This window comes from Lissotriton helveticus, chromosome 1_1 (genome assembly GCF_964261635.1).
Source record: "Lissotriton helveticus chromosome 1_1, aLisHel1.1, whole genome shotgun sequence".
NCBI lineage: Eukaryota > Metazoa > Chordata > Amphibia > Caudata > Salamandridae > Lissotriton > Lissotriton helveticus.
The window spans coordinates 1,155,546,696-1,155,574,640 of NC_136057.1; the positions used below are offsets into that span (position 1 = coordinate 1,155,546,696).

Genomic DNA, 27,945 nt, shown 5'->3' on the forward strand with positions numbered 1-27,945 from the left:
ACAATATTTCTGTGCATGATATTTTTACATACAGCCCTTGAAAGACACTATACTATGGATATCCCTTTGGGGGTATCTCCACTCCCAGTTTTCCCATTTCATTCCACCCATAACCGTGCCATATCTGTCTCTTAAACATATTTACACTGGAATGTTCTGTCACAGTCATTAAAATATGACCAAGGCAATCTAAGTTTCTTTTATTTTTTATTTTTAGACATTCAAAAAGCTCCAACCAAAAGGCGACCAGATTCTTAGGACATACTCATAGAATTGCGATAAATAACGGAACATTAAACGAATTCCCATTATGCTTATAGAGAGATTTGTGCACTTAATGGCCGAATCCAATTAGCCATTTTGGATTTATGCAAAGATTATTAAGTATATACATTGACATACAATGGACCTAAACGGAGAAAGAGTTACTTACACATTCATTCGTTTTACTAAAAAACATGAAACATTGTATGACCACATCAGGGATAAACACAACATGTCAATCAAACCTTGCTATATTCTTGCAATTACTTCGGATACTAGAACATTCTCACAAATACTAATTCTCGAGAATTCTACGCCTCAGTATTAATTTGGCACTTCAGACAATTGCTTTAATGTTTGATTCACAATCTATAAGAAAAGACGATGCAGGTAACAGACATGCAAGCCAGAGATAATGCTGCCCTCCTTCCGCTACATCTGAAGTCTCTTGTGGTTGCATATAATTTTTGGAGGAACTTCATAAATACTTAAAATGCACAGTATGCAATGCATGGCTGCACTTCCTTTTAAATTATATACCTCATCCCATTAAAGATAACAGCGTGTAAGTAAACACAAGTAAAAGAGATTGACAGATCAAAACAATTATATTAACATTAGAATTTACTTTTCTCCCTTTTACATTGGGAGTTAATGCTGGGTGCAATGCAGCCTTGTCAGTAGACCTCAAGACCACACGCAAGTCTACAACACACATAGAAAGTTATGGTGAGTGGTATAGCGAAAGTCGAAGACCGCCCTGATCTTCCTATCTGTCAATGCCCCATAGCAACTCATCGGAATACAACTGTATGGCACGCTGAAATGCCTGTATGTTTACTCTCCGCGCTTGCCAATACTATGACAATGCTTACAAAATTACACATACATCAAGTATTCAAGAATGGATTTAGAGTAATAAATTACCCTATCATCAAATGTTTGGGCACATTTGTGTGCGTCTCCTTTGATGTTTAAGAGGAGCATTAAATTACAAATACTTCTGGGAAGCACAGAAGAATGGGGGCAAGTATACCATTAGAAAACAAGCAATCACAATGATAATCACCCTCAGTGGTCTACAAATCGAAGTCTGCTGAGTTTAGTTACAGAGACATCTGAAAGACTGCTAAGGCCTTCTATTGAATTCAATTAACCCTTCAATGCTTATGACGAGCCCAGCTCGTCATGAGGCACAGTGGAGCTGTGCTCATGACGAGCTGGGCTCGTAATAACGGCTGCAGCACTCCCACGTGCAATTGATTCCCCGCATGTGCTAGAGAATCAATCAGTGAGCGGAGTCGTGACGAACCCAGCTCGTCATGAGCACAGCTCCACTGTGCTTCATGATGAGCTGGGCTCCTCATGAGCAGCGCGGCGCTGCGGCCCACCCCCTCCCCCCGCGCCATGGGGGAATTACCCCCACAGCGAAGGGGTTAATAAGACATGTACTTGAAGATTACAACATTTTTCAGAATGGTATGGAAAAATGTCAGAGAAAAGCCTGACACATTACTTCTCAGCACTCATTTCAGATGCAAATTTGCTGAAACTTCACAGCCCTGCACTTCCCTAGCCAAACTAGCAAAGATAATACTCTTAACTTGTATACTGGCTTACCTGGTGTATTGAACACAACCGTATATCATATTGTTACCTGTGGTTTTCTCCTCTCCAAACATATCAAAGGAAATCCTTCCAGTCGGTCCGGCATCAGCAGGAGTGCGTTCATGCTGAGGAAGTGGGGCACTGCTGAACGTGTCTAGCATCACTGTCCTCTGGTCTGCTGAACCAGATATCAGAACGTTGTCGATTGCCCAGTCGTTCTGATCCAGGCCATCATGCTTGGGTTGCCACCAGCGGAAGCGTGTTCCCACAGTCCTGGCTTCCATAGGAAGGAGGATGTTCACGAATCTGTGAAGCAACCACCAATCACAACAAAATCAGACTTTAGATGTAAGATATTATTTGAGATATAGAAAGGAAAATATAGATGTTTTTGAAAGAATTTCATGACTCTTTTATGTGTGCAATGCTTGGCAGTAAAGTACGGTGCACTGAATGCATTACCGTGGACACAGTGTGTACTAATGGCAAGCAAGCAAAAAAGTTACTTACCTGTAATTCCAGTTCTCCTGCATTGGCCCCTATTATAGATTCACATGCTTGATTCATTCCCTGTCGTCAGACTGGGAACTCTCATTTAAGAATGTTAATATGGCGGTGTTGGCCATACACTCAATAACATTGACATTTCTCATAGACTTTAGTAACCCATTCCCCAAATTATGTATGAACCAAACGGGAGCCAATCAGAGACCAGCACCGTCAGGTGCTTCCCTGCCTGAAACTTCCAACTGTCAGATTTTTCAAGTTAATACAAGAACATAAGATAAGGATAAATGGAAAACTCATGACAAGAGGAGGACGGTGAGTCGCATGTGAATCAATGAGAGATGCCACTGCTGGAGAACCTGAGTTACGGGTTAGTAACTTTTTTCCTTCTCTATTGTTGGTTCAGTCATAGATTTACATGCTTGAATTAAGATTATTATTGCACTACGAAATGTGAAAATAGTAGATGGGGGCATGAGGCTTACTTTATTTTTTAAAGTCTGGAGCACAGCACTTCTGACTGCTGTATTTCTGATGTGATAATGCTTGGTGGAAGCATGTGTAGTACTCCAGGTGGCAGCCTTGGAGATGTCTTTCAGCAAAGGACCAACAAAAAGAACTGTAGTGGCTGCCATCGCTCTTGTAGAATAAGCTCTTATTGATCTTGTCAACGACTTATTCAGGAGCCTATAGGATTTAATGATGCATGCAACTAGTCTGTTTCATAACTCAACCTCCTCAATTTATTGCTCCAAGGGCTACAAATAGTTGATATTTAAAAAAAAAAAAGACTTTATGGCCTGTAAATAGAACTTTAAACACCTAATGACAAAATGCTAGACCATGAAGGCTGTTGTAAGTGTAAGTTGAGAACCAAGGGAGACTGGCCGCATATTCTATTGGACTGCCTGTTCCTCCTGGAGCAGAGGAAACTATGGCTGCGCCCGGTCTTCTTAAAATATGAAATAAAAACGAGGAGGCAGGCAGCCAGCCTCCTAACAGAAATACCCTTCATTGATATTGTGATTGCCCTAGGGAAATTCTTAAAGGTGGCCCAGAGTGCATGGTGGCCCAAGGAAACATGTAGTACTGTATGAACTTCTCTTTTTTCCTTTTTTGTTTTCTTTAAAATTTGCACAACGTTAGGAACTTGAATAGGTTTTAAACTTTTTATAATATGCTTTTAGGTATTGAACCTTTTAACCGGCGCTTAGTGTTTTATAAAGTGGAATTTGTACTTGAAAATGAATTATAGAACTGTCTTTTAAAGAATAACATTTTAAAAATAAGTATAGGTATTTATTGTATACACCCCTTATTGTGTAATGCTCACTGCTTTGTTTAAAGACTGCGGTCATAATAAACATACATTTTGACTTTGACTTTGACTTTGACCTAATGACATCCAAGGAGTGTAATGATCTTTCAGCTTCAGTCTTTGATATGGAAAGAAAGCAGGAAGCACTATTTTTTGTCTTCAGTGAAAAATCGATGGTACCTTCGGGATAAACTTTGGATTGTTTACTATCATTACCTTTTGTTTGCAAAATCTAAAAGGGCTCTATACAAGATAGTGCTTGTAATTCACTCACTCTTCTGGCAGAGGTTATTGCTAGCATAAAGCAATCTTACAGGATATATGTTGGATACTTGCTGTGTATTGGTTCAAAAGGTTGACTCATCAAGGCTACCAAAACCGTATTCACCTGCTATTCCAGAGCCAATCTTGTAAATGGGGCTAGAGTCTGAAGAATCCTTTCTTAAACTCCTTCATAACTTAATAATACATGAAGAGAGTAAAGATAACTCACTGTTTTTTTCTGAAATCTTGAAATTGCAGCTAGGTGTACTTTGATTGAAGTAATCAGCAACTCTGCCTTGGATAGACTTAATAAATATGTAAACGTTTTCTGTTGTTTCTTGCAAGCAGATGTGGGTCCGATTTGAACTGGATCGGTGTTTGTACTGACAAGAACCACAGATCTTGGAACTAATTTTGCTGAGACCATGCTGGGGCTATCACGATGGTCTTTCATCATTTCATTTGTAACTTTGGAATGACCATTGGAATGAGCTGCACTGGAAAGGCATATATAAACTTTCTCATTCAAAGCATTTGAAAGGCATTTGCGCATGATCCCAGGCATGGCCAGTTGCTGGTAGAGTTAGTAACTTGCTGTTCTTCTCTGTGGTAAACATGTTCCACTGTGGAAAACCCCACCTGAGAAAGATGAGAGGCAAACTGGTTGTCGTCTAACTGCCACTAATGAATATCGGAGTAGTGCCCACGTGGGCGATCTGCAACATTGATGTGCACTCCCGGGACATGCTCTGCTGAAATGTATATATTGTTATGAGTGGCCAATTTCCAAAGCTTCTGAGCTTCTTTGGAAAGAGTGAGTTATCTGGTTCCTCCCTGCATCAAGATATAAAACATGGTTGTAGTGCTCTCTACCTGAACTCCGACATGAGCGTTCTGGACCAGTGGTAGAAAAACTTGCAAAGTTATATCCTACAGCTCTTAGTTCTAGGGCATTTATGTGTAGACTGCACTCACCTGTCATCCATATACCATTGGTTTCCATGTCCTATAAATTGAGTGCCCCATCCCGTGAGAGATGCACCTGTTGTCAAAAGTATTTGGGGTTTTGTTAGATTTAATGGTTGGCACTTAAAAACGTTGGCACTTATCGACTATTTCTTTGGGTAAGTCACCCTGACAACATCCTCCCTGTCTCCTTAAATCTGTTTTCTTTAACTGTTTTTGAATCATCCTCATTTTTTAAATGACAATAAGGATTCAGAAGAATGAAGAAGGATACAGTACAGAGAATAGCACTTAGTATCCTCACTGCTGCAGTATTCTTTGTTTGCAAAGAGATTAATTGTAATATCAACTTTTCACCTCTCTTTTGAGAGGGATACATCATACCTAGGTGAATGGAAATCTTTGCCTGAAGTAAAAAGATTGTCTTGCTTGGAATACGATGAGAATTTCGTGGTCGATAGCTATTTCCAAACTGGAGTGTGTAAATCTTGAGACTGACAACTTCAATACCTGAGAGGTTATGTTATATTAATCGCACTTATAGGGCACGGTTACCCTGGGGTGTCCTGGCGCTAATAGGTAGTTGCCCATATGAGACAGTCATCTAAGTAGGGTATACCAGGGTATACCATACACTTTTCTGTCTTATTAAGGCTGCCACTGGAGCACTGTATGTTGTGAAAACTCTTGGTGCGGATTTCAGACCAAAAAGCAAGGCTTTTAATTGGAAGTAGCGGCCTGCCACCATGAAGCAAAGAGATTTCCTGTGTCTGGCATATAAAGGGATGTTGAAAAAGGTGTCTTTCAGATCTATAGATGTGGAGAAACCACCTTCCTTCAAGAAAGGCAACATCTCTTGCAGGGTAACCATACGAAAACTTTTTGTTTTCACATATTTGTTGAGATTCCTTAGATACAGAATTGATCACCAATCTCCTGATCTTTTCAGAATTAGAAAACATCTTGTGTAAATTTCCTGAGCTCTTTCTACAGGGAGTACATCTTCTATGGCTCCCTTTTGCAATAGTTTCACAATCTCCACCAGCAACTGAAGGAGATGTTTTATTTTGTGTTTTTCCTTTTTTCGTGGAGCCGCTGGTGGCATCTCTACAACCACCAAGGTATGACCGAGAGGAACTATGTCCATTACCCACCTGTCTGAAGTTGTATGTTTCCAGTTTTCATTTACTAGTGCTAGTCTGTACCTCTGGCCACTTGGTTAGGGAGCATACTTCCACTGGGAAGTCATGCTCGGCCCTCTTTAGAGTCATATTTAGAGGTCTGAATCCCTCTTTCTCTTTTTATACTCTTTATTGGCACCATTGTTTTGCTTTTTTTTGTCTTTCGATTTTTGATGTTGCCCATCCAATGCATAGTGTCTATATGAGCAAAAAAAAAGTATCCTTGATAAAAACACAAGTTACTTACATGTACACTGTGGTTCTCCAGTATTGATGTCTTTGATAGATTCACATGCGTAAGTCTTCCCCGTTGTCATGTTGGGAGTCCAACGGTAACAGTAAAATAGCAGTATTAAAGGTTAACATTCAATTGCCATAGAAATTCAATAGCCTTTAGAAACCTATTATGAATTTTTAAAACATCCAAACTTCAGCCAATCAGAGCATAGACCATAGAGTCTCCATCTCCTGCAAGGCCACTATACCTCAGATTTTGAGCACGAGTACAATTAGAAGACCGATAGAGGTATGGAGGGTGAACCTGAAAGGGGAGGAGGGTGGGCTGCATGTGAATCTAAAAAAAAGATCAATACTGGAGAACCACATTGTACAGGTAATTTTTTATAGAATCACGTGCTTGAATCAAAAAAGTACGCTGTTATCAAAAGTCAGCAGCGGTGGGTAAGATGAACTATTCCATCATGCGACCCAAAGTAGAAAAAATAAGTAATAGTCATAAAGTGCAGGCATTATAAATATATTCACATATATATTTTATACAAGGTGGTTCATAAATTGCGGCGCACTCTAGCTGCTGGTGCGGCATTTAGGGGTTATGACCAACACCCCTCATATGATTCACAAAGGAGATTATGCCGCACTCCCAGGAGTTCCATTAGAACAACTTTATTAGGGAAACCAGCATCATTACAGCTTTATTTTAGAGCCCCGTAACACGTTTTGACTTCCAGCTTTATCAAATGGTAATTGCTCTCATCTGTTTCCAATGCCCTGTTATTCATTCTATTCAAAGCTTTCTTGGAAATGCAGTCCTTGTCACGGTACTGATAGGAACTTCATTTGGTATTAGTGCTGCTTAGTGCTGTCCTTGAAACATTGATTAATATTCTGTTGTCCTCATTGTACATTTCCATGAGTTCATTTCGGCACTTCTGTTTCAGAAATGTTGCTGACTCCTAGGCCCTTCTCTCACACTTAGTGTCGGGCCGCATCAGTGTTTAGAATCAGCGTTTTGACTTCTGTTTTAATCAAATGGTAATTGCTCTCAGCTGTTTCTAATGCTCTGCTATTCGTTCTTTTGAAAGCATTCTGGGAAATGTGTATACATATATATATATCATGGAAGGTATTCGAAAGGTATCAATCATTGATCATAAAATAATTGTATACTAAAACATAGACACTAAGAAGTTCATACCTTATGCAAATAGATGTCGCAGAGCAGCTTGTCCAACCTCTACATCAGTCTTCTGCCATGCATCCAGGCAGTAATGCTTTGTGAAGTTATGGACATTCATTCATGTTGCTGCCCTGCAGATGTCAGGTAAGGACACTCGAGCAAACAGGGCTGAGGAAACTGCCACCTTGCGCGTGGAATGAGCTGTGATCTTGGAAGCTAGAGGGCGACTAGCCCTCACATGACAGAAGGGTATAGTCGATGATACCTTAGCGAGCAATCGATGCCCGCGTTAAAGTCTGACCCTTCCTGAGGGCATAGAAAGGCGATGAGCAACTGAGTAGATTTTTGGAAAGACTGAGTCCATTGCAAGTAGAACTTTAAACAGCGTTTAAAGTCCAGTAAATGGAGGGCTCTTTCAGCCGGTAAGATGGTGCAGGAAAGAAGGAGGGCAGAATCACTGGTTTATTTAGATGAAACATTGAAGGTACCATAGGAATAAAAGAAGGCTCGCTACGAAGAATTACTCTGTCCTAATGAAACTGTAGGTAAGTCTCTGTTGCAGTAAAGGCCTGGATTTCACTAATGCGTCTAGCCACTTTGTGATGGCCAACAGGAAAGCAACTTTCCATGAAAGGTATTTTAAATAGCATTTGCGTATTGGTTCAAAGGGAGACCTCATATACTGTGACAGTACAATGTTTCGTTGCCATAGTACTGGAGGAGGTCTTATTGGTGGGTAGGCCCTGTAGAGACCCTTCATAAACTCCTTCACCAGCCTATCGAACCACAAGAACAAGTGACCAGAACATCGTCTGCATTTGGATATTGCCGCCAAGTGCACCCTGATGGATGTATGTCCCAGGTTAGACATGGCGAGAGGCAATCGATAGGGCAAAACGTCCTCAGGAGGCGTTGAGAGAGGATCATAAGAGTGCTCAACACACCATGAACAAAATAGTTTCCATGTGGCTGAGTAGCACTTGAGCGAAGAAGGAGCTCAGGCTTTCTGCAGTGTTGTGTGACATTCTTCAGAAATTGCTAGCGAAATTCCATGTGATGAGGAGCCAAGCTGACAAGTGATTCAGAAAAGGGGGTGGTGATGAACCACTTGGCCCTGGTTCATGGAGAGGAGAACCAGTACTGCCATGCCCACGCTGGTACGATAAGGATGATGCCGCAGGGCTCCTGTTTGATCTTTTGCAGAACCTTCGGAATGAGAGGAAACAGAGGGAATGCATAAGCAAACATTCCCACACAAGAGAAATGGAAGGCGTCTCCTACAGAGACTGGCTGAGGAAATCTGCTGGTGTAAACATACATTTTATGCATTTTATGTTGAGAGACGTAGCAAACAGATCTAGGGTTGGAAACCCTCAACAGAGAAAAACCCTTTGCAGCTGATCCTCGTTTAGCTACCACTCTTGACATTGCTTGCTGTCTCTGCTGAGGGAGGGAGTCGGTCCATTCCTTTTGGACTCCTGGTTTATTTTGAACTTGTATTGCTATCTCGTGGGCTATTAGCCATTCCCAGATCTGCTGAGTCAGGATTGAGAGGACATGAGATCTTGTTCCACCCTGTGTCAGCAGATAGAACATGGTGGTGGTATTGTCCGTGCGAACGAGGATCAATGATTTCCTGATCCTTGGCAGAAGAGCCAAGAGGCCCTGAAAAACTGTGTTTAGCTCCAACAGATATATGTTACACTGCGCTTCCTGAGCTGACCACTTTCTGTGAATCTGTAACTCATGTAGGTGGGCTCCCCACCCGTCCATGGAAGCATCCAACATCATTACCAGCTTCGGTTTAGTCGTAAGGAAGGATAGACCTTGAGAATGGTTGTCTCTGACTGCCCACCAGGACATCGCTGAAGTAATCTCTGGAGTGATTGAAACAATGTCTTCGAATGTGCCCCGAGATTGAGTCCATTGAGCATCTAGCTTCTCCTGAAGAGATCTCATCCGTAGGTGACAGCGTGGGATCAGCGGGATGCCAGATGACATCATCCCTAGCATTGATTTGTATGTCCTTACTGAAACACACTTTTAGTGGATAGGGATAGTACTGTTCTCTGGAGGCATAAAATCCTTTCTTTTACTGGGCAGGCTTTTGAAAGGGTAGTATTCAGAGTTGCTCCTAGGAACACTAGTGACTTGGAAGGAATAAGAGAGGTCTTTATCCCTTTGAGTTTGAGAGCTAGGGACTGAAAGAGCCAAACACAGGTCAGTAGATGTTCTGGGGGCATGGAAGGATGGAGCCTAGACCAACCAGTCGTCCAGGTAAGAGGATACCTGGTGACCGGATTGTCGTTGAAAAGCCGCTACGGAGCAAAATACTTGGTGAAGACTCTTGGAGCCGACTTTAACCCAAAGGGCAGTACTTTGAATTGGTAATGGCACCCTGCCACTAACCTGAGAGAGAAAACAACGATGTTTCAGATGTTTGGAAACATGGAAATACGCATCCAGAAGATCAAGGGAGGACATATAATACCCCACATTTAGGAGAAGCAAAATCTCCTGGAGCAACAACATCCAGAAGGGTTGAATTTTAATGAACTTATTCAGTAATCTGAGGGCCACTATTTGCCTCCATTTTCCTGTCTTTTTCTTTATTAAAAAGAAATGAGAGTAGAAACCTAGATTGTGCTGACTGTGTGGCACTTCATAAATTGCCTGCTTGGATAGGAGCAATTTCATTTCCCTCTTGAGAACTGCCAGATGAGGTAAATCCGAGGCTATTGAACAAATTCCATGGTGTGACCATGTTGGAATACGTCCAACACCTATTTGTCGGAAGATATGAGCTTCCATTGATTGATAAATTTGGAGCAAGTGGGCCAAATTGAAGTGGGACTACGGTAGCACGGGCCTGTGAATCCTTATTGCCTTTTGTTGGCATCATGAGCTCTTCCTCCTGATGTTGGGCGTCAATGTGCCGATGGTCTAGGATAGGCTGATGTGGAGCTTTATCGAAAGGGCTGGGTAGAGTACTGCGATCTAAAATCCTGCTGGTAATAGGGTTGAAAACACTTCTGGAGTTGAGGTCAAGAGAGATATTGACCTTCACCTCTTTCTGAAAATGAAGCACACTTCTTTTGCTGCAGATCCATCAGCGATTTAGCAGTGTCCGTGTCTGACTTTATCGACTGCAGCTCGTCATCCACCTGTTTGCCAAAAAGGAATTCGCTGTCGAACTGCATATCCAACACTTTGGCCTGAACCTTAGGGCAGAATATTGTAGCCTTGTCCACCCCTGCCATCTTAGCACTGCCACTCCCGCCATCTGTCTGAAGGCAGTTGATGATATATATTGAGCCACATAAATGATCTCAGAAGAGGCTCTCTCCCCCTCCTATAGAACAACCTTTGCCTCCTTCTTCTTTTCCTCGGGAAGATACTCCAACAAGAAAGAGATGTCAGACCACATTTGTTGGTCATATCTCCCATGGATATCCATGGTGTTGGAGGCCCTGATGATGGTGGCTGCCAATGCGGAGAACCTTTTGGGGATGTTGTTCAGTCAGCACCCTTCCTTGTCAGGTGGTGCTGCACATGGAGGAGAAGGATTTTTAGATCTTCTTGGAGCAGCCTGCATGGTAACGGAGTAAGGCCGAGGGTGACCTATAAGGTACACCTGAGAGGCATTGGGTACCCTTTAAAATGTATCTTGTTTTGGTACCACTGCAGGAATAGAGGCTGGCGTCTTCATTAACTTCAGGCCCTTTTGCCATTAGTAGTCCACAATGGGTATGACCCGAGGGGAGTGTTGCGTAAAAAGTTTAAATTCACTGAAAAACTCTTCATCTGCTTGGCAGGTATAGGGAGGTCGAAGCACCTTGAAGCGTGTTCCAGGAGATCATGATCATGGAAACCACTGATATCTGCAGGTGGAGAGTCGGCTATAGGCGGAGTAGGCAAGGGCTGAGTAGGAGCCACATAATTGTCCCAATTATCATGGACATCTGGACCTAACTGCAGCTCTCCTTCTTCTAGCTGCTGGTCATCACTGTCCAGTACCTGAACAGGAATTTCCAAAGGAGGCAGAACATTTTTGTTTTTTGGCAGCAGAGCCACAGTCAGTGGCGCAATAGTGACAACAGGAACCTCCTGTGTAGGTTGTGGTTGCGGAGCAGAGTTCACTTCAGGAAATCACTTGTAGTAGTCACTAAGCATCGTACAAAGGTCAGAGGCCAACAAAATGGGAATATCAATGGAAGGCTCTTGTGCATAATCCTCCTGTTCTTCCTATGGGAAGAAATGAAATGCGTCTAAGCATTGAGCCCTGGGACACCCTGCATCAGAGAACGAATATTCACCTTGCAAATAAGCAGATAGGTCATCCAGCGGCTCGTCCTCCTCTGAGTCCTGGCACTTGACTGTGAGCTGCGAGGGGCTGTATGAAGAGCCATATGGACCATCATCCTCAGATTCCTGGAAATCCAAGAGACGAAGGAGGCAATGGGGATATTTTTTAAAAGTACTGTAGAAGGGATGGTATCACCTTTGAAAGCACAATATCCTTTTCCTTCGTCGGCAGAGGCGTCGATAGGTTCAACGGCGGGATCGCCATTGCTGTAGTCAACAGTAAACCCGTCTACGGTGGCTGGAGAGAGAGAAACTCACTGACGGTGAGGTGATGGGCAGGACTATGGATGGCGAAGCCCTCGTCGACAGAGATGGTCTTACAACAGTTAACAACGTTGACATTACCACTTCAGTCTTTGATGACAAAGCTGTCATCGTCGTCTTGACCATCAAAGTAGTTGTAGTCGCTGACAAGACCATCAAGGGAGCACCTGATTCTGTGGGGACGGAGGCTGTAGCCTGCGATTTCTTCGTCGATGGAGTCATTGATGAGCGGATTTTCACAGATGGAGAATCCCTGAAGGGAGTATGAGGCGCTGACAGTGGCACAGAACCAGCTGTCTGGTGTGAGGAAGAGGGTCCAGGCTGATCTTTTTTAACCCTCTTTTCTTCAGGCCTGTCTTTGATCTGAGTCCTAGATTTTTTAGGGTCTCCATGCAAAGGGGAAGTCCCTTCTTCCTTCAATTTCTTGGAGGAGGTATGGGGCTTCTCCTCACCTTCAGAGTCAGAGTCTTTAGCAGCCTTTTTCCTTTGCAGCCAGAGATGCAGCCTACCCTCACGGTCCTTGAGCAGTACTTTCATTCTCTGTGTTCAGGATACAGGCAATAAAGGCACTCTTTATGTGGGTCCAAAGAATTCAGTCTGGACTTTCCCCAAGACTTGCAGGCCCTAGCAACCCTTTTCTAGACTCAGACATAATGAAGAAAAAATAGGTACTCACACTCCTGGACTGTACCTCAGAAGAAGAGATGAAGCAAAGAAATGAACTGCAAGGTGGAAGTTCAAGAGGGCAACAGTAGAAACACGGTGAGTGAGCAGAGCTCAGGGAGACTCCCCAACACACAATGTGTAGTAAGAAATCTGAGGTATGGTGGCCATGCCGGGGATGGAGACTCTACGGTCTATGCTCTGGTTGGCTGAAGTTTGGATGTTTTAAAACAATTATGACAGGTTGCTAACGGCTATTAAATTTCTATGGCAATTGAATGTTAAGCTTTAATATTGCTATTTTACTGTTACGGTGGTACTCCCACCATGGCAACAGAAAAGATTCAAGCATGTGAATCTATAAAAGATACAATAATGGAGAATAAGATTTGCTTCCTTGTCGCCAATAATTTCTGAATTGTCTAGTTTGCAAGTCACCCAAAGATCTAGCAGTTTCGGTATCAGCCTTTATTGACTCTGGACTGTACTTTAATCCTAAAGGATGTGCTTTTCAACCGTCCGTATTGTCTCATAAAGGGAGTGTGCCTAATCCAACTAATGCACAGGTGGATATATCCATAGTTGTGTCAATTAGAGAGGCAGAAGCTCGTTCTCCGTCTTTTAGTATTGCTTTAGTTTGGGCTTTGTCTTTTTTTGGCAACTTATCTAAGAAATTTATTTATTTATTTTATATTCTTATAAAGCGCCAGACTAGACCCCCGAAGGGGTATCTCCGCGCTATTGCTGCAACACGAGAGTGTACTAATTCCGAGAGTGTGTCCAATAGAGGGGTGCAGGAGCTGGGAGGCAATTATTTATCAGGATACAAATACGTTTTTAAAGTTTTCCGAAAACTCAGATGGCTGGAAATTGATCTGAGTTCTGGGGGCAAAGAATTCCAGAGTGCTGGTCCGGCATAAGCTAATGCACGGCCGCCTTGTCTGGCCTTTTTTACTCTTGGTATCTGCAAGAGCTGCTGATGACTGGAGCGCAGAAATCGCCCAGGGATGTAAGACTGAAAGATTTTAGTCATGTATTTAGGGCCCTCCCCTATCATACTCTTATGAATAGTGCATAGAGTTTTGAATTGGACTCGCATCCTCACTGGAAGCCAGTGGAGTCTCACCAGCAGGGGACTGGAAGGGGTCCTTGCTGGAACATTCAGGACAATCCTTGCTGCTGTGTTTTGGATTACTTGCAATTTACTGAGTTGCTCCTCGTTAGCTCCGAGGAGCAACCCATTGCAGTAATCCACCCTGCTGATGACCAGAGCCTGCACAAGCGTTTTTCTGTGATGGTCTGGTATGTAGGGGAAGACTCGTCTCAACATCCCAATAGCCCGGAAGCAGGTACCAGCAACCTGATTTACATGTCCCTTAAAAGTAAGTTGCTGATCAAAGAGCACTCCCAGGTTCCTAACAGAACTCTTGGGGGTGGGGACAGGACCTAGCTCCACGGGCCACCAGTCAGATGACCAATATGTTGCCGCTTGTCCAAAACACATGACCTCCGTTTTCCCCACATTACACTGCAGACAGTTAGTTGACATCCAGTCTGCAATGGCTCTCATGCCATCTGCAAAAGATCTTTTAATTGCAGATGTGAGAGTTTTAAAAGGGAAAAGGAGTTGGGTGTCGTCGGCATACGACACCGGGGTGAACCCGAAAGATCTAGCTAAGTTGGCTAGGGGGGCCACATACACATTGAAGAGTGTAGGACTAAGGCATGAGCCTTGTGGCACTCCCTTATTGAGCTCCCTTAGTGTGGATTTGTGGGAGCTCAGCCTAACTTCTTGGACACGACCAGTCAAAAAGCTGTGGAAAAATAAATTTTGCCATGTTATATGTGCCTACGTGTTCCCCATATTAAGCTATATGTGCATGATCGATATGCATGTATCCCCCTATGATCGATTAAAGACGCAATCATAGTTGTGTCCAACTCTAGTATGCCAGTTTCCAATTCTTGTGAAAACAACGAGTATTAGGCCTAAGTTGCCACCTTTTTCAGTGTGCACGTTAATTCACCGCATTGTCCCCGTTTCTAGGCCTCAAAAGGGCCCGGACACCAGATTCAAGCTCCAGTCTTCTGAACCCGCTCCGAGGAGCGATGCAGCCCCCACCTGCATCCCTGACCCTTCACTTACTTCCTGCCTCGCGGTGCCCGGCCCGGCCTGGCTCTGCCTCCCAGTCTGCCAAGAGTATGTTATGCTTCTAGTTATCAGTCCAGCCCTCCTTCTCTGCATTCCTAAGCTACTGAATCGCATCAATAGTTCCAGCTATTGTCTAGCCTTTCTGTCTCCATGTAAGAGAAATACTGTATTAATATTCATAGAATATTCCTAGCACACGCAATACATGTAGAATTATGCATGCACCAGGCTTAGTGTCAAGTAGCCTTTGCCCTGATAACTTTTAGTTTCTATCAACATGTATTCCAAACACAAGATACCAGATATGCCATAGGTACAAGTCGTTCTGACACTGCAGACTTTAGTCTCCTCTTCCAGCGTAGAAGTCATAGCCCCAGTTCTTCCTGGTAACACGTCATTGCCTGTTTGCGCGCACCACTAGGTTAAAGGTCCCAGCTGCTCAGGTAGCCCCCTCTATGTTTCCGCCCCATTTATGACACTTCCATGACGTCTACATCACATGTCTATGTATACGCCCTGTACACGCCTTCTTGTTACACCCATTCTACTCTTATCTTTCGCGACTGGTACGAGTTACGCCTACTGCTACGCCTACTGTATTGAATGTAATGTAATTGTTTTAGTATATATACTATGTACTGTTACTGAAAGTTACCCCCCCATTCCCATGCCATTCCCATTCCCTGGCAGCTGCCATCCATTCTATTTCCGTGCAGGCTATCCCGTTCCTGTCCCTTCCCTTATACCTGATTAAAGCCTGTAAGACTCAAGATACCTCGAATCCTGTCTCTTATTTATTGAGCTATCTGTTTTATTCACTGTATTCAAAAATAGTACCGGTAATTAATTATTTATTTACCACATAATGGCGCCCGAATAGGGACTTGCCCTTTCCCCACGCGCCGGCGAAGCCACGCAGGCCCCCTGATCCTCTGCAGCCGTGACGGAACCATACCGTGCACGTGCAGATATTTCTGCTTCAAGTATCCCTCAGGCCCACGGAGGAGACGGAGGTTGCGGTCCAGCATCCAGACGAGGCGGTGAGGAACGCGGCGAGTCCCGACCAGAGCCCAAGCCGAGAGTCCAAGGTCCGAGGTATCCAGAGGCCCACCTGTAACTGAAGTCCGAAGTGTCCGAAGTTCGTAGTCCGACGTCGTAGCAGTCTAGTCCAGTCTGAGGCCTTCCGTTCTTGCTGCCCGGTGAGTACCGTTGCTGGGGTAGTATCTAGACAGGGTCAATTAATTTGTCTCTGGTCCAGTGGGTTTGGGTACACAGATCCAGTCCGAAGTGTTCACCTAGGTGGATGCGGGTCCGACGTGTCTCTTTATGGGACCGGTATGTTTCGTACTGTTTTAGCAGTGCATCTAGTAATTCTAGTAAGTTCCGTTCTCGAGAAATTCAAGTCTTTGTTTTCAGTATACCAGGTAATATTTCTGTCCAAACTGTTATTCTAAATGTTATTTAATGTGTCATGTCGTGGTATGAGTGATTTGTTTTTCTAGTCATTATTGTGTTTATCGTGTATTGTATTGTGTTCAGAATCAAGTACAGAATGCCTCTATTCTCTAAGTTACGTCAGTTAAAAACCCGAAAAGGGTTGCTCGAGGAAGCAGTTCCTGTCCCGCCTAGGGACAGTCCAGGTCATTTTATGTATCATAAGCATGGCTTAAGTGCCATATTGTATTTAGATTTATGGGTGGACTATACCAAGGAGTTAGAAGAGAAATATAGATGGCCCATATCAGGTACATGGGATGCCGAGTGCATCATGTGAGTAGAAGAAGCATTATGGAAAAAGAAAGCCAGACAGTCCCAGAAAGATGCCATCGAGTTATGGCGTAAAGAATCTCATAGAAGAACCGAAAAAGAAATCAGAAAAATAGAGTTAAGTAGGGAATCCTCAGAGAGAGCCCAAGAAAGGGAACTTCTAGAAGAAGGTGAACGAGTTAGAGCAGAACAGTCAGACAGACAGAGAAATGCCCTTGTTAAAGGTATGTATCCTCTTCTTGCCGAGGGCTTGTCAAAAGCAACCCCGGAAGCATCCAGTAATTTTCCGCCACCATTAGTCCCGACTAAGTTACGTCATAAACCGACCGCAGCTGAAATTTTTCTCTCGTCCTATTTGGACGATACAGTCCCAGAATATGCAAATCCTGTTCCGCCTGCTCCCGTAAATAATGAAATTCCTGTTCCTCCAGCCACCAGGGCCGTGGGTACAGTTCACGTTACCGCACCCGTTACAACATCTGTTACAGTACCCCCGGCCCAGCATATAGTACATGTTCCAGCTACATCAGTCACTCTACCAACACGTACAGTACCCACCGACAATTCCAGTTTAGGAGCCGCGGGGGGAAGTCCTCCTGGTACCCCGCCTCAACACAGACATATGACGCTACATGAACTAGCGTTACAGGGTACGCCAAAAGTTGATACATTTACAGATATCAAGCGAGCACTTACCGAATGTCGTTATGATCCAGTTCCAGGCGATGGTACTATGGTCATATATTCATTACGTTTAAGACGGGTGACCGACTATTTGGACACCCTGCCCGATATGAGAGAACATCTAGACAGAATATATCGTTTTATCCGTACAGGAGTGGATCCAGAAAGTGTTCGCGACGCCATGATTCAAAGAAAAGTCGAGACCCAGCTTATGCTTTTAAAGTTTTTAATTAACTGTTTAATAAGAGAACAAGATTGTCCAGGAAAAGATCAAGAAGAAATGAAAGTCCTGACCAGGTGGAGTGACCATATAGCAGAGGGAAGACACAAGACACAGAATTGTATAGAGAGTATGTACAAGAAAATTCGTAGGGAAATAATAAAGTTACACGAGAAACGAGAAGCAGCACAAGTAACCGAGAAAGAAGACGACTCTCCTACCGAAGAGGTAGACGACGAGAATCCCTCCAGAATAGCGTATGTAGGTAGAACTAGACTTTTCGACAGACATTCACGCCTAGATCACAAGAAAGTTTTCCCTCCTCCAGCACCAGAACAAGGTTCCCTTGAACAAGTATTCCAAGCTACCGATAAAATTCTGAAATCACGAATAGGTTATAGTGAGCTTAGTACAATGCATGAACAAGAACTAGCCCGATCAGCAGTCCGGTGGACTACTGATTCTACCACTTTTCCAGATGAAATAGTGGCACAAATGTTTCTGAAACTGCCCCCAGCCGAGCAACGTCTGGTAGGTATGTATATGATCCAGTACCTCATTACACTGTATGAGGAACAGCATTCTGATCCAGGTCCTTTACATGATGTATTGAACGAGTTACTGCAGTATAGATGGAGAGGTCTAGGTACCGATTTAATTAGTATCATTCTAGAACAGCGCCACAAATATCGAACGTTTCTGAATCCACATTTTGTTCACGTCTCACCTCCAGAAAGTCAATCATTTTACATAGATAGACAGAATCCGTTACGAGAAGTACACCCAGTTAGGACAACGGGTGGTGATCTAGAACGAGTATTTGTTTACACCCCTATCACAAAGATGGAACTCTTAGAGATGAAAAAGTTAATTCCCTGTCACGACAAAGGTCCAGCAGGGTTCCACCGTGAATTAAAAGACATGCTCCGTATGGGAGAATACACGTATCCTGATATCATTAAAATGTTAAAGGTCCTGTTGCCTGCAGGCTTATATGAAAAACTCAAAGAAAAAGAATGGGAGGTGGGAGAGAAAAAGATAGATTGGACAGCTTTAGAAGCTGAAGATAACACACGAGTACCAGGTACCGGTCTTGGGGCAAAAGCCAAAGAATTGCCCGAGTTATTGATACAAGTCTTGCCAAGATTACTAGCCACGAAAAAGGAAGACTGGGATGCCATCTCAGCTTGTAAACAGAAACAAGACGAAGACACTAGTGATTTTTATTCTAGATTTGAAAAATGTTTTATTATTAACAGTGGTCTGAAAACAAGTAGTGAGTCATACCCTCATCTTTTTGTTACCAAACTAGTCGAGAATTCAAGTCCACAAGTTAAAAATCGAGTATTGAAAGTCGAAAGTACCTGGCAAGCTAATACTCCGTCACAAATGCTCCAGATGCTCCAGTATCACCAGAACAGAATCAGGGAAGAGCAGGAACATGAAAGGAGACGTATGAAAGACACGAAAATGAAAGTATTAGTTGCACAATCTGTTCCACAAGACAGTCAGAAGAGGGGTCCGAATCAAGCCAGTCATCCTACAGCTCCCGTCAAAGGGACCTGCAATTACTGTAAACAGCCAGGTCATTTTATAAACGAATGTGCAGTTCTGAAACATAACATAGCTACTGGTAAGACTAAAGAAAGACCACGTCCGCCGAGACAAGAACAAGTTTCACAGACTTCCCAGCCACCGCAGAATGCACAACAGACAGTTACAGTACCGCAGCCTATAGCTGCAACACAGCATGTTACACAGCAGATGTACCAGTATGCACAGTTAGAGTATCCAGATTATCAGCCATATTCATGAAATAGCCTAGAGAGGGAGGTAGGCTTGCCTCTCATCGAGATTCCTGTAGATCAAGAGGGTCCCTATGTACATAGTCAAGTATTAGGGAAAGACAGAAAGTTTCTGATTGATACAGGGGCAAGTAGGACTACCATCAGTCATGACGAGGTTCCAGGGGCTCCGCTCTCAGGCTCAAGAAATGTTTCCCTTGGATTTTCAGGAAAGCCTATTGTTAATGAAATATCGAAACCAGTTACTCTAGAAGTCGGTCCTTTGTCCCGAACTACTGATTTGTTACTCACGAAATCTTGTCCAGAAAATTTGTTAGGCATTAAGACATTAAAAGAATTAGGAGCAGTTATTTGCTGTTCCCCAGAGGGGGTCCGCCTGTTTTTGAGAGACTTCAAAGGTCATTATGTATTACGTGATTTTGATCCAAGATTATTGAATGTACCACAGCATTTATGGGCACAAGGTCCAACTGATGTAGGTTGTATGCATATCACACCCCATCATGTGACTCTGAAGCAAGGTGTAGTATTACCACGAATCAGACAGTACAAATTTCCACCTGAGGCTGTAGCAGCCTTATCCAAAATTATTGACGAACTTATTGCTCAAGGAGTGGTTGTAGAAACTGACTCCAACGTATGTAATTCTCCTATCATTCCAGTCCTGAAACGTACTGATCCAAATGCACCTCCAGTATATCGATTAGTGATTGACCTTCGAGAACTTAATAAATGTATCATACCCCAGTACCCAGTAGTCCCAGATATTTCATCACTCTTGACAGCCATTGATTCTGAAGCCACATTCTTTTCAGTTATCGATCTCAAGAACGCATTCTTTAGTGTCCCTATTCATCCAGACAGCCAGTTTCTTTTCGGTTTCTGTTTAAATGGAAGAAGCTATAAATTTACACGAGCTCCTCAAGGCTTCACAGAAAGTCCTAGCATTTACAGTCAAGCACTTAAAAGACAACTAGACAGTATTCACATGCCAACTGACACTGCCCTGCTCCAGTATGTCGATGATCTACTGATCACAGCCCGTTCTGAACGTGACTGCGAGCGTGCGTCACTTACAGTCCTGTATTTTCTGGCCGAGATGGGGCACAAGGTGTCCCCTTCCAAATTACAATTCTGTGTCCAGCAAGTGGTATACTTGGGACACTTACTGTCCAAGTGGGGTAGGCAGTTGACACCTGACCGTATCCAGTTAATAGCACATCTTCCACAGCCCAAGACTCAGAAGGAGGTACGAGCTTTTATTGGCCTCACTTCTTACTGCAGACAATGGATTCCTCAGTATGCATATCTAGCCAAGCCACTGATACAGTTAACGACACAGGAGGCAGTCGTATCGACTGTCCTCCCTTGGACCCAGGAACATACACTTGTTTTCAATGAATTAAAGAAAGCTTTATGGGAAGCACCTGTTCTAGCAACACCAAACTACAGTAAGCCTTTTACACTTTTTGTCACAGAACGTGATGGTACTGCATTATCTGTTCTCACACAAGATCAAGCAGGACAATACAAGCCCTGTGCTTATTTTTCTAGCACATTAGATCCAGTGGCCCAGGCTCTGCCTGCGTGCCTCAAGTCAGTTGCAGCCACAGCTCTAGCTATCAGACAAAGTGATTCCATAGTGTTAGGACACTCTCTGACAGTACAAGTTCCACACTCTGTGGAAGTTCTTTTAAACAGAACCCAGACTCAGCACTTGACAATTGCACGTTTAACAGGTTATGAATTGACACTGTTTCAGCCACACATAGAAATCCGACGCTGCAACATTCTAAATCCAGCTACGCTGTTACCGTCAGTTACTTCAAATCCTGCCACACATGACTGTGTGGAAGTTGTTAACACCATGACAAAGCCAAGACAAGACTTGACAGATATTGCCTTACCTGATCCCGACCTGACACTTTATGTGGATGGTTCATGTATGAGAACAAGTACAGGAGAACTAGTAGCCGCGTATGCAGTGACTACTGACACCGAAGTTATAGAAACACATCGTATTGACACCCTGTCTGCTCAAGCAGCAGAGCTCATCGCTCTGACCCAAGCCTGCATACGTGCCAAGAACCTGAGAGTTAACATATATACAGATTCACGTTATGCATTCGGAGTCGTACACGACTTTGGAGTGCTCTGGCAAGAGAGAGGTTTCATGACTTCTCATGGAACCAAGATCCAGCATGGTCTCCTCATTCAAGCCCTGTTAGATGCAATACATTTGCCGACAGCTATTGCCATTATGAAGTGCAAAGCACATACGAAAGTTACTGACATCATTTCCCAAGGTAACGATCTAGCTGATCGAACAGCCAAGCTCACAGCTCAAACTCCAGACATTCCAGTTAACACGACACAGACACTCACTCCAGATCAGACTACTTGTATGACAGTTAAGGACCCTACACAAGATGTCATAGACATACAGTTACATGCTACTCCCGAAGAAATCAAGAAATGGTCCAAACAAGGAGGGGTCCAGACAGATCAAGGATGGTTGACGAAGGGAAAAGCCACATGGTTTCTCCCCGACTCTATGGTTCAAGTCATTATTAATACCGCACATAGTCCAGCACATCTAGGAGAAAAAGCTATGTTAAACAGTATCCAGAACCTTTGGTTCAACAAGCATTTACGAGCTGCAGCCAAGCAGAAAGTACGTACCTGTATGATATGTTGTCATTTCAATCCAGGTAAAAGTGTCCCGTGGAACAAGGGGGATTCCAACCTCCTGACCACCCTTTTGAAGTCCTCCAAATGGATTATATTCAGATGGAGCGATGTCGAGGTTTCAAGTATGTCCTCGTAGTTGTATGTGCTTTGTCCAGATGGACAGAAGCATATCCAGTTCCAGATTACACAGCTGCGACCACTGCCAAGCAGTTGGTTCGTGAGTATTTTCCCCGCTTTGGATTGCCTAGGGTCGTGTATTCAGATAACGGCCAGCCATTCTCATCCGAGCTCATGAAACAAGTTTCCCTTCTGTTAGGGTACCAGTGGAAGTTCCATTGTGTACGCCATCCTGAAGCAGCCGGTCTCGTAGAGAGACATAACCAGACTTTGAAAATCCGCATTGCTAAAGTATGTAGAGAAAAAGGTGTAGATTGGTTAGTTGCCCTGCCAGTTGCTCTGTTCTACATGAGAATGGTTGCACATTCCAGATCAGGCCTGTCCCCGTACGAGGTCGTATTCGGCCGTCCTCCAAACATGTGGGGTACACCTAGACCCCGTAGTATTACAGATGTTTCCAGTAATATGCTGACAGATTACCTAGCTTCCTTGATGTCTGCCCTACACTCTTGTCGTTCACAGGTTGCCGCTGCATTTCCAGACAACACTGAGGTGAAACCGCATGAGGTCGTTCCGGGAGAATTCGTCCTGGTGCGCAATTTCGATCGTTCAAGTCCGCTGGAGCCCCGTTGGAAGGAGCCCCAAATGGTGTTGTTAACTACAAGGACCGCAGTCAAGCTAGAAGGACGCCGAGGATGGGTCCACATCAGTCATATCAAGAAATTCCATGGACTGCGACAAAAGACATTGATTAAAGACTGCCTTATTCCTAAGGACTGCCCAAAAACAGACTCTGTATTCAAACTTCCCCTGTTAGAGAAAACTCCGCAGCAGGAGTATAAAGATAAACTCCGGTCTAGTAAAATAAGTCAGCCAGTTTAATTGTCTAAGTCCCTCTCGGGTGAAACGGTTAGACAGGTTCCTGACATGTATGAGATAGACCCACACAGTGAGAGAGTTAGTCAAAACTCTAAAAGATGTATTATCGTTCTATTTTTCCTATTATTTTTGAGTCTTATGGTTACATGCATATGTTATGCTTTACATTTATGTTTTCCAATTTCACATGTACATATGCTTTCTAATGTTACAGTAGAGCACACATTTAGTGATCTGCCTCCTCACGAGCTATCCTATCGTCTTGCTATGCGTAACAATACATTCATTCGAATGTTGCACTATTCACACCAGACCAGCAATGCCACTAATTGTTGGGTGTGTGGTCGACTCCCCCCTTTCCAGACACCGAAGGGAGTTCTGCCACTTTTTCCTTATCCGTTTTCACATAATGGTTCGTGTGGAGCATGGTCCACGTTAACGTCATCCTCAACTGATATGTCCTTTCTGAATAGAACATGTTTTCCAGACAAGGAAGGTCTTTCCCATAGAACAGGGTTAGATCTAGAAAACGAAGTATATGATTTAGGTAATTATTCCTCGAATTTCATGGTCCTGAATGTTCAGTCCGATACTACTCCAGATTTGCCTGCTATTTCAGTACTACCAGTCAAAGGCGAATTATGTGTCAGAAAGAATGGTTCCGCACATGTAGGACATAGTGATTGTACTACTATTGTCGAGTATAGTGACAGTGGGAAATCTATTCTCAAAGCCTCACGTCATTCTTATTTTGTTTGTGGTCAGACCGCATATGTTCGTCTGCCCCTTGATTGGGATGGAACATGTTATATTGCCTTCCTACTGCCACCAGTTTTTCTAGCCCCATCCGATTATCACAGAAACACATATCTAGTACACGTTAGACATAGAAGGGAGACCGAGTCCCCAATTGTCGATCAAACTGAAACTGCTCTAGAACAATATCAAGACTTCAATAAAGGTTTCTTCTTCTTTATAGGCCCTGTCCAGAATAGTAAGTTAATACGTAGGTTAACCAGAACCCTTGAAGCAGTAGTGAATGAGACTACTTCCGCACTAGGTAACTTAACCGAAGAGCAATCTGCCATTAGATTTGTCGTGCTCCAAAATCGTCTCGTCCTTGACGTCATACTGGCCGATAGAGGAGGAGCTTGTAGAGTCATCGGATCTAGTTGCTGCATTTTCATTCCTAATAACGCGCCGTCTGTTTATTCAGCTATAACCAGACTTCATAAAATTGCCCATCAGTTACACCAGAATCCAGGCACCTGGACGTGGTCCGGTTGGCTCTGGAGTATCATATCTGCCTGGGGATGGAAAGTATTGTCATTCCTAGGTATAGCAGTAATGATCATATTCAGTTGCTGCCTCTGTTTACAATGTGGCCCTGCGATTTGCGGCATGTGTGCTACCTCTTGTATTCCTAGTCCTAAGTCCCGTTCCAAGACAATTCGAGACGAGCAAATGACGCTATATGAACAGATAGATGGTATCATGAATATTGATGTTTCCTGATGGAAACGTAGGGCACAAGGAGGGAATGTGGAAAAGTAAATTTTGCCATGTTATATGTGCCTACGTGTTCCCCATATTAAGCTATATGTGCATGACCGATATGCATGTATCCCCCTATGATCGATTAAAGACGCAATCATAGTTGTGTCCAACTCTAGTATGCCAGTTTCCAATTCTCGTGAAAACAACGAGTATTAGGCCTAAGTTGCCACCTTTTTCAGTGTGCACGTTAATTCACCGCATTGTCTCCGTTTCTAGGCCTCAAAAGGGCCCGGACACCAGATTCAAGCTCCAGTCTTCTGAACCCGCTCCGAGGAGCGATGCAGCCCCCACCTGCATCCCTGACCCTTCACTTACTTCCTGCCTCGCGGTGCCCGGCCCGGCCTGGCTCTGCCTCCCAGTCTGCCAAGAGTATGTTATGCTTCTAGTTATCAGTCCAGCCCTCCTTCTCTGCATTCCTAAGCTACTGAATCGCATCAATAGTTCCAGCTATTGTCTAGCCTTTCTGTCTCCATGTAAGAGAAATACTGTATTAATATTCATAGAATATTCCTAGCACACGCAATACATGTAGAATTATGCATGCACCAGGCTTAGTGTCAAGTAGCCTTTGCCCTGATAACTTTTAGTTTCTATCAACATGTATTCCAAACACAAGATACCAGATATGCCATAGGTACAAGTCGTTCTGACACTGCAGACTTTAGTCTCCTCTTCCAGCGTAGAAGTCATAGCCCCAGTTCTTCCTGGTAACACGTCATTGCCCGTTTGCGCGCACCACTAGGTTAAAGGTCCCAGCTGCTCAGGTAGCCCCCTCTATGTTTCCGCCCCATTTATGACACTTCCATGACGTCTACATCACATGTCTATGTATACGCCCTGTACACGCCTTCTTGTTACACCCATTCTACTCTTATCTTTCGCGACTGGTACGAGTTACGCCTACTGCTACGCCTACTGTATTGAATGTAATGTAATTGTTTTAGTATATATACTATGTACTGTTACTGAAAGTTACCCCCCCATTCCCATGCCATTCCCATTCCCTGGCAGCTGCCATCCATTCTATTTCCGTGCAGGCTATCCCGTTCCTGTCCCTTCCCTTATGCCTGATTAAAGCCTGTAAGACTCAAGATAGCTCAATAAATAAGAGACAGGATTCGAGGTATCTGTTTTATTCACTGTATTCAAAAATAGTACCGGTAATTAATTATTTATTTACCACAAAGCTCTTCATCCATGTCAGAGCCTCTCCCTCCACACCCACCTCACCTAGGCGGTCAAGAAGCACCGTGTGAGACACCGTATCGAAAGCGGCGGAAAGGTCCAACAGCACCAGAATCATAGAGCTGCCATCATCCAGTGCCATTCTGATGTTGTTGGTCACTGTCTGAAGGGCTGATTCTGTGCTGTGGTTTGGCCTGAAACCAGATTGTGAATAGTCCAGGCCATCCGTCGCTTCAAGATGTTGAGAAATATAGGTGTTTACGTGCCTCTCTGTAACCTTGCCCAGGTAGGGTAGGAGGGAGATAGGTCGTAAGTTGGAGAGGTCCGTCCAAGGGGAAGATGCTTTTTTTCTAATCGGGTTCACCACCGCCCTTTTCCAGTCTGCTGGGACCTGGCCTTTCGTTAGGGAGATGTTAATCACATCCAGCATGTGAGGTCCCAAAAAAGAGATCATGGGGCCAACCATTTTAGTTGGAATAAGGTCATTAGGCGACCCAGATTTAATGTGGCTGCAGAAAGAGAGGAGCTCTGTGTTGGTGATTGGAGGAAAAGATGAAAGAGTGGGTTTGTTGCTAGATACCGGAATATGAGGATGGGGATGGCCTATGTTAGTAATTTTTATAGCGTCATTGGCTGCTATTATTTTTTCATAGATGTTGTTTATTTTGTCCTCAAAATATGCCGAGACTTCATCACATAGGTCTTGTGAGAAGTCCTCAGAGCTGTCACAAGCCATCGGCTTAATAAAATTCTGCAGGATGTTAAAAAGCTCCTTAGAGCAGTTGCCTGCCTGTGCTATCTGCTGCGTTAGATGTTGCTTCCTGGCTTGCTTTATGTTTTTATAATACTTGGATTGAGTATCTAAGAAAGCTACTCTGCTGCTCTCGGTCTTCCCTTTCCTCCAAGCTTTCTCAGCTCGTCTGCAGTTTTGCTTTGCTACCCTCAATTCGTGGGTATACCAGCTATCTTGTTTAGGCACAGGATACTGTTTGTGTATTATTGAAAGGAGTTATATCACTCCATAAATGATGATCAAAATGAGCCACAATGTCAGTGGCACTGGCAATATTAACTGTATCAGCACTAGTACGTTCACTCTTTACTCACTGAGTCCCATTTAGGCCCTTCTTGTCCATGGGCGCAGAGCTAGGAGTGTACGAATTACATGACCCTCACTATACTGTAGCAGTGACTACTGAAAAAGTATTAACCTGATTAAGTATATGTGGTGATGCTCTATCGGTAGCCTTTTATTTTTTCTCTCTACTTGATAGATTTACAGTAGCTGTTGCTGGATTTTGCATGGTTATCAGGCCTTCTACCTGCAAATGTTCTAATACAGATATTGATCTTGAACTTCTCAAAGCTTTTTCTTTGAAGTCGAAAAGCAAAGATGATTTTTGCCTGATGACATTGGTATACTATAATGTTGAGACACTTTTTTAATAAGAGCGTGAAATCTTCCAATCTCATCAGGTGGAGGGTCTCTTGGTTTTGGGACAGGACTTGCATCCTTTCGAATAATATCAATATTCCAGTCTGGGTCCCCTATTGAAATTGTTCAAATCTCTTGATAAGATGCATCATCACCATCATCATCATCATCACACATTCCATGCGAATGTGGAGAATCTGTGTTGTCATATACTGTGACACATCAATGACACTCAATGGTCTCAGGCATTCATCTTCCTATCTGCTGATGTGAATAGATCACCATTAGTGTCAGACGATATTTTTACTGGCAATTCTAAATTCTTTCCTGGTAGTTTGGGCTTAGGAATCTGTTGTTGTCGTGACTCAGCTGATGCGGGAAGTACTGGAAGTAGGGTTGCTTGTTGTTGCAGGACCCTGGCCTTGGAGGCGTGTAGTAGTCTGTGATAGATGTCTTTAACAATCTCTTGTATATCATTAAACGTAGATAATGGAATATGTACCATCTGTGTCTGAGGGTGCCAGCTTCTACCATCCTGCCCAAAATCTGGTAATCTGGGTGAACGCAATACACAGACCTTGCAATGCAAAGTACGGGGTTCTTGAGTCCACATATCTGATTTTGAGGTCAGAT

At 43.6% G+C, this 27,945-nt stretch overlaps 1 protein-coding gene across 1 annotated transcript in view; it reads right to left on the reverse strand.

Moving 5' to 3' along the window:
• Nucleotides 1–27,945, reverse strand: part of RELN (reelin) — a 1,711,021-nt gene that overhangs the window by 145,949 nt on the left and 1,537,127 nt on the right. Inside the window, exon 50 of the mRNA XM_078679027.1 lies at nt 1,922–2,178. Coding sequence (XP_078535153.1) covers nt 1,922–2,178 — 257 coding nt within the window. The remainder of the gene's footprint in view (nt 1–1,921; nt 2,179–27,945) is intronic.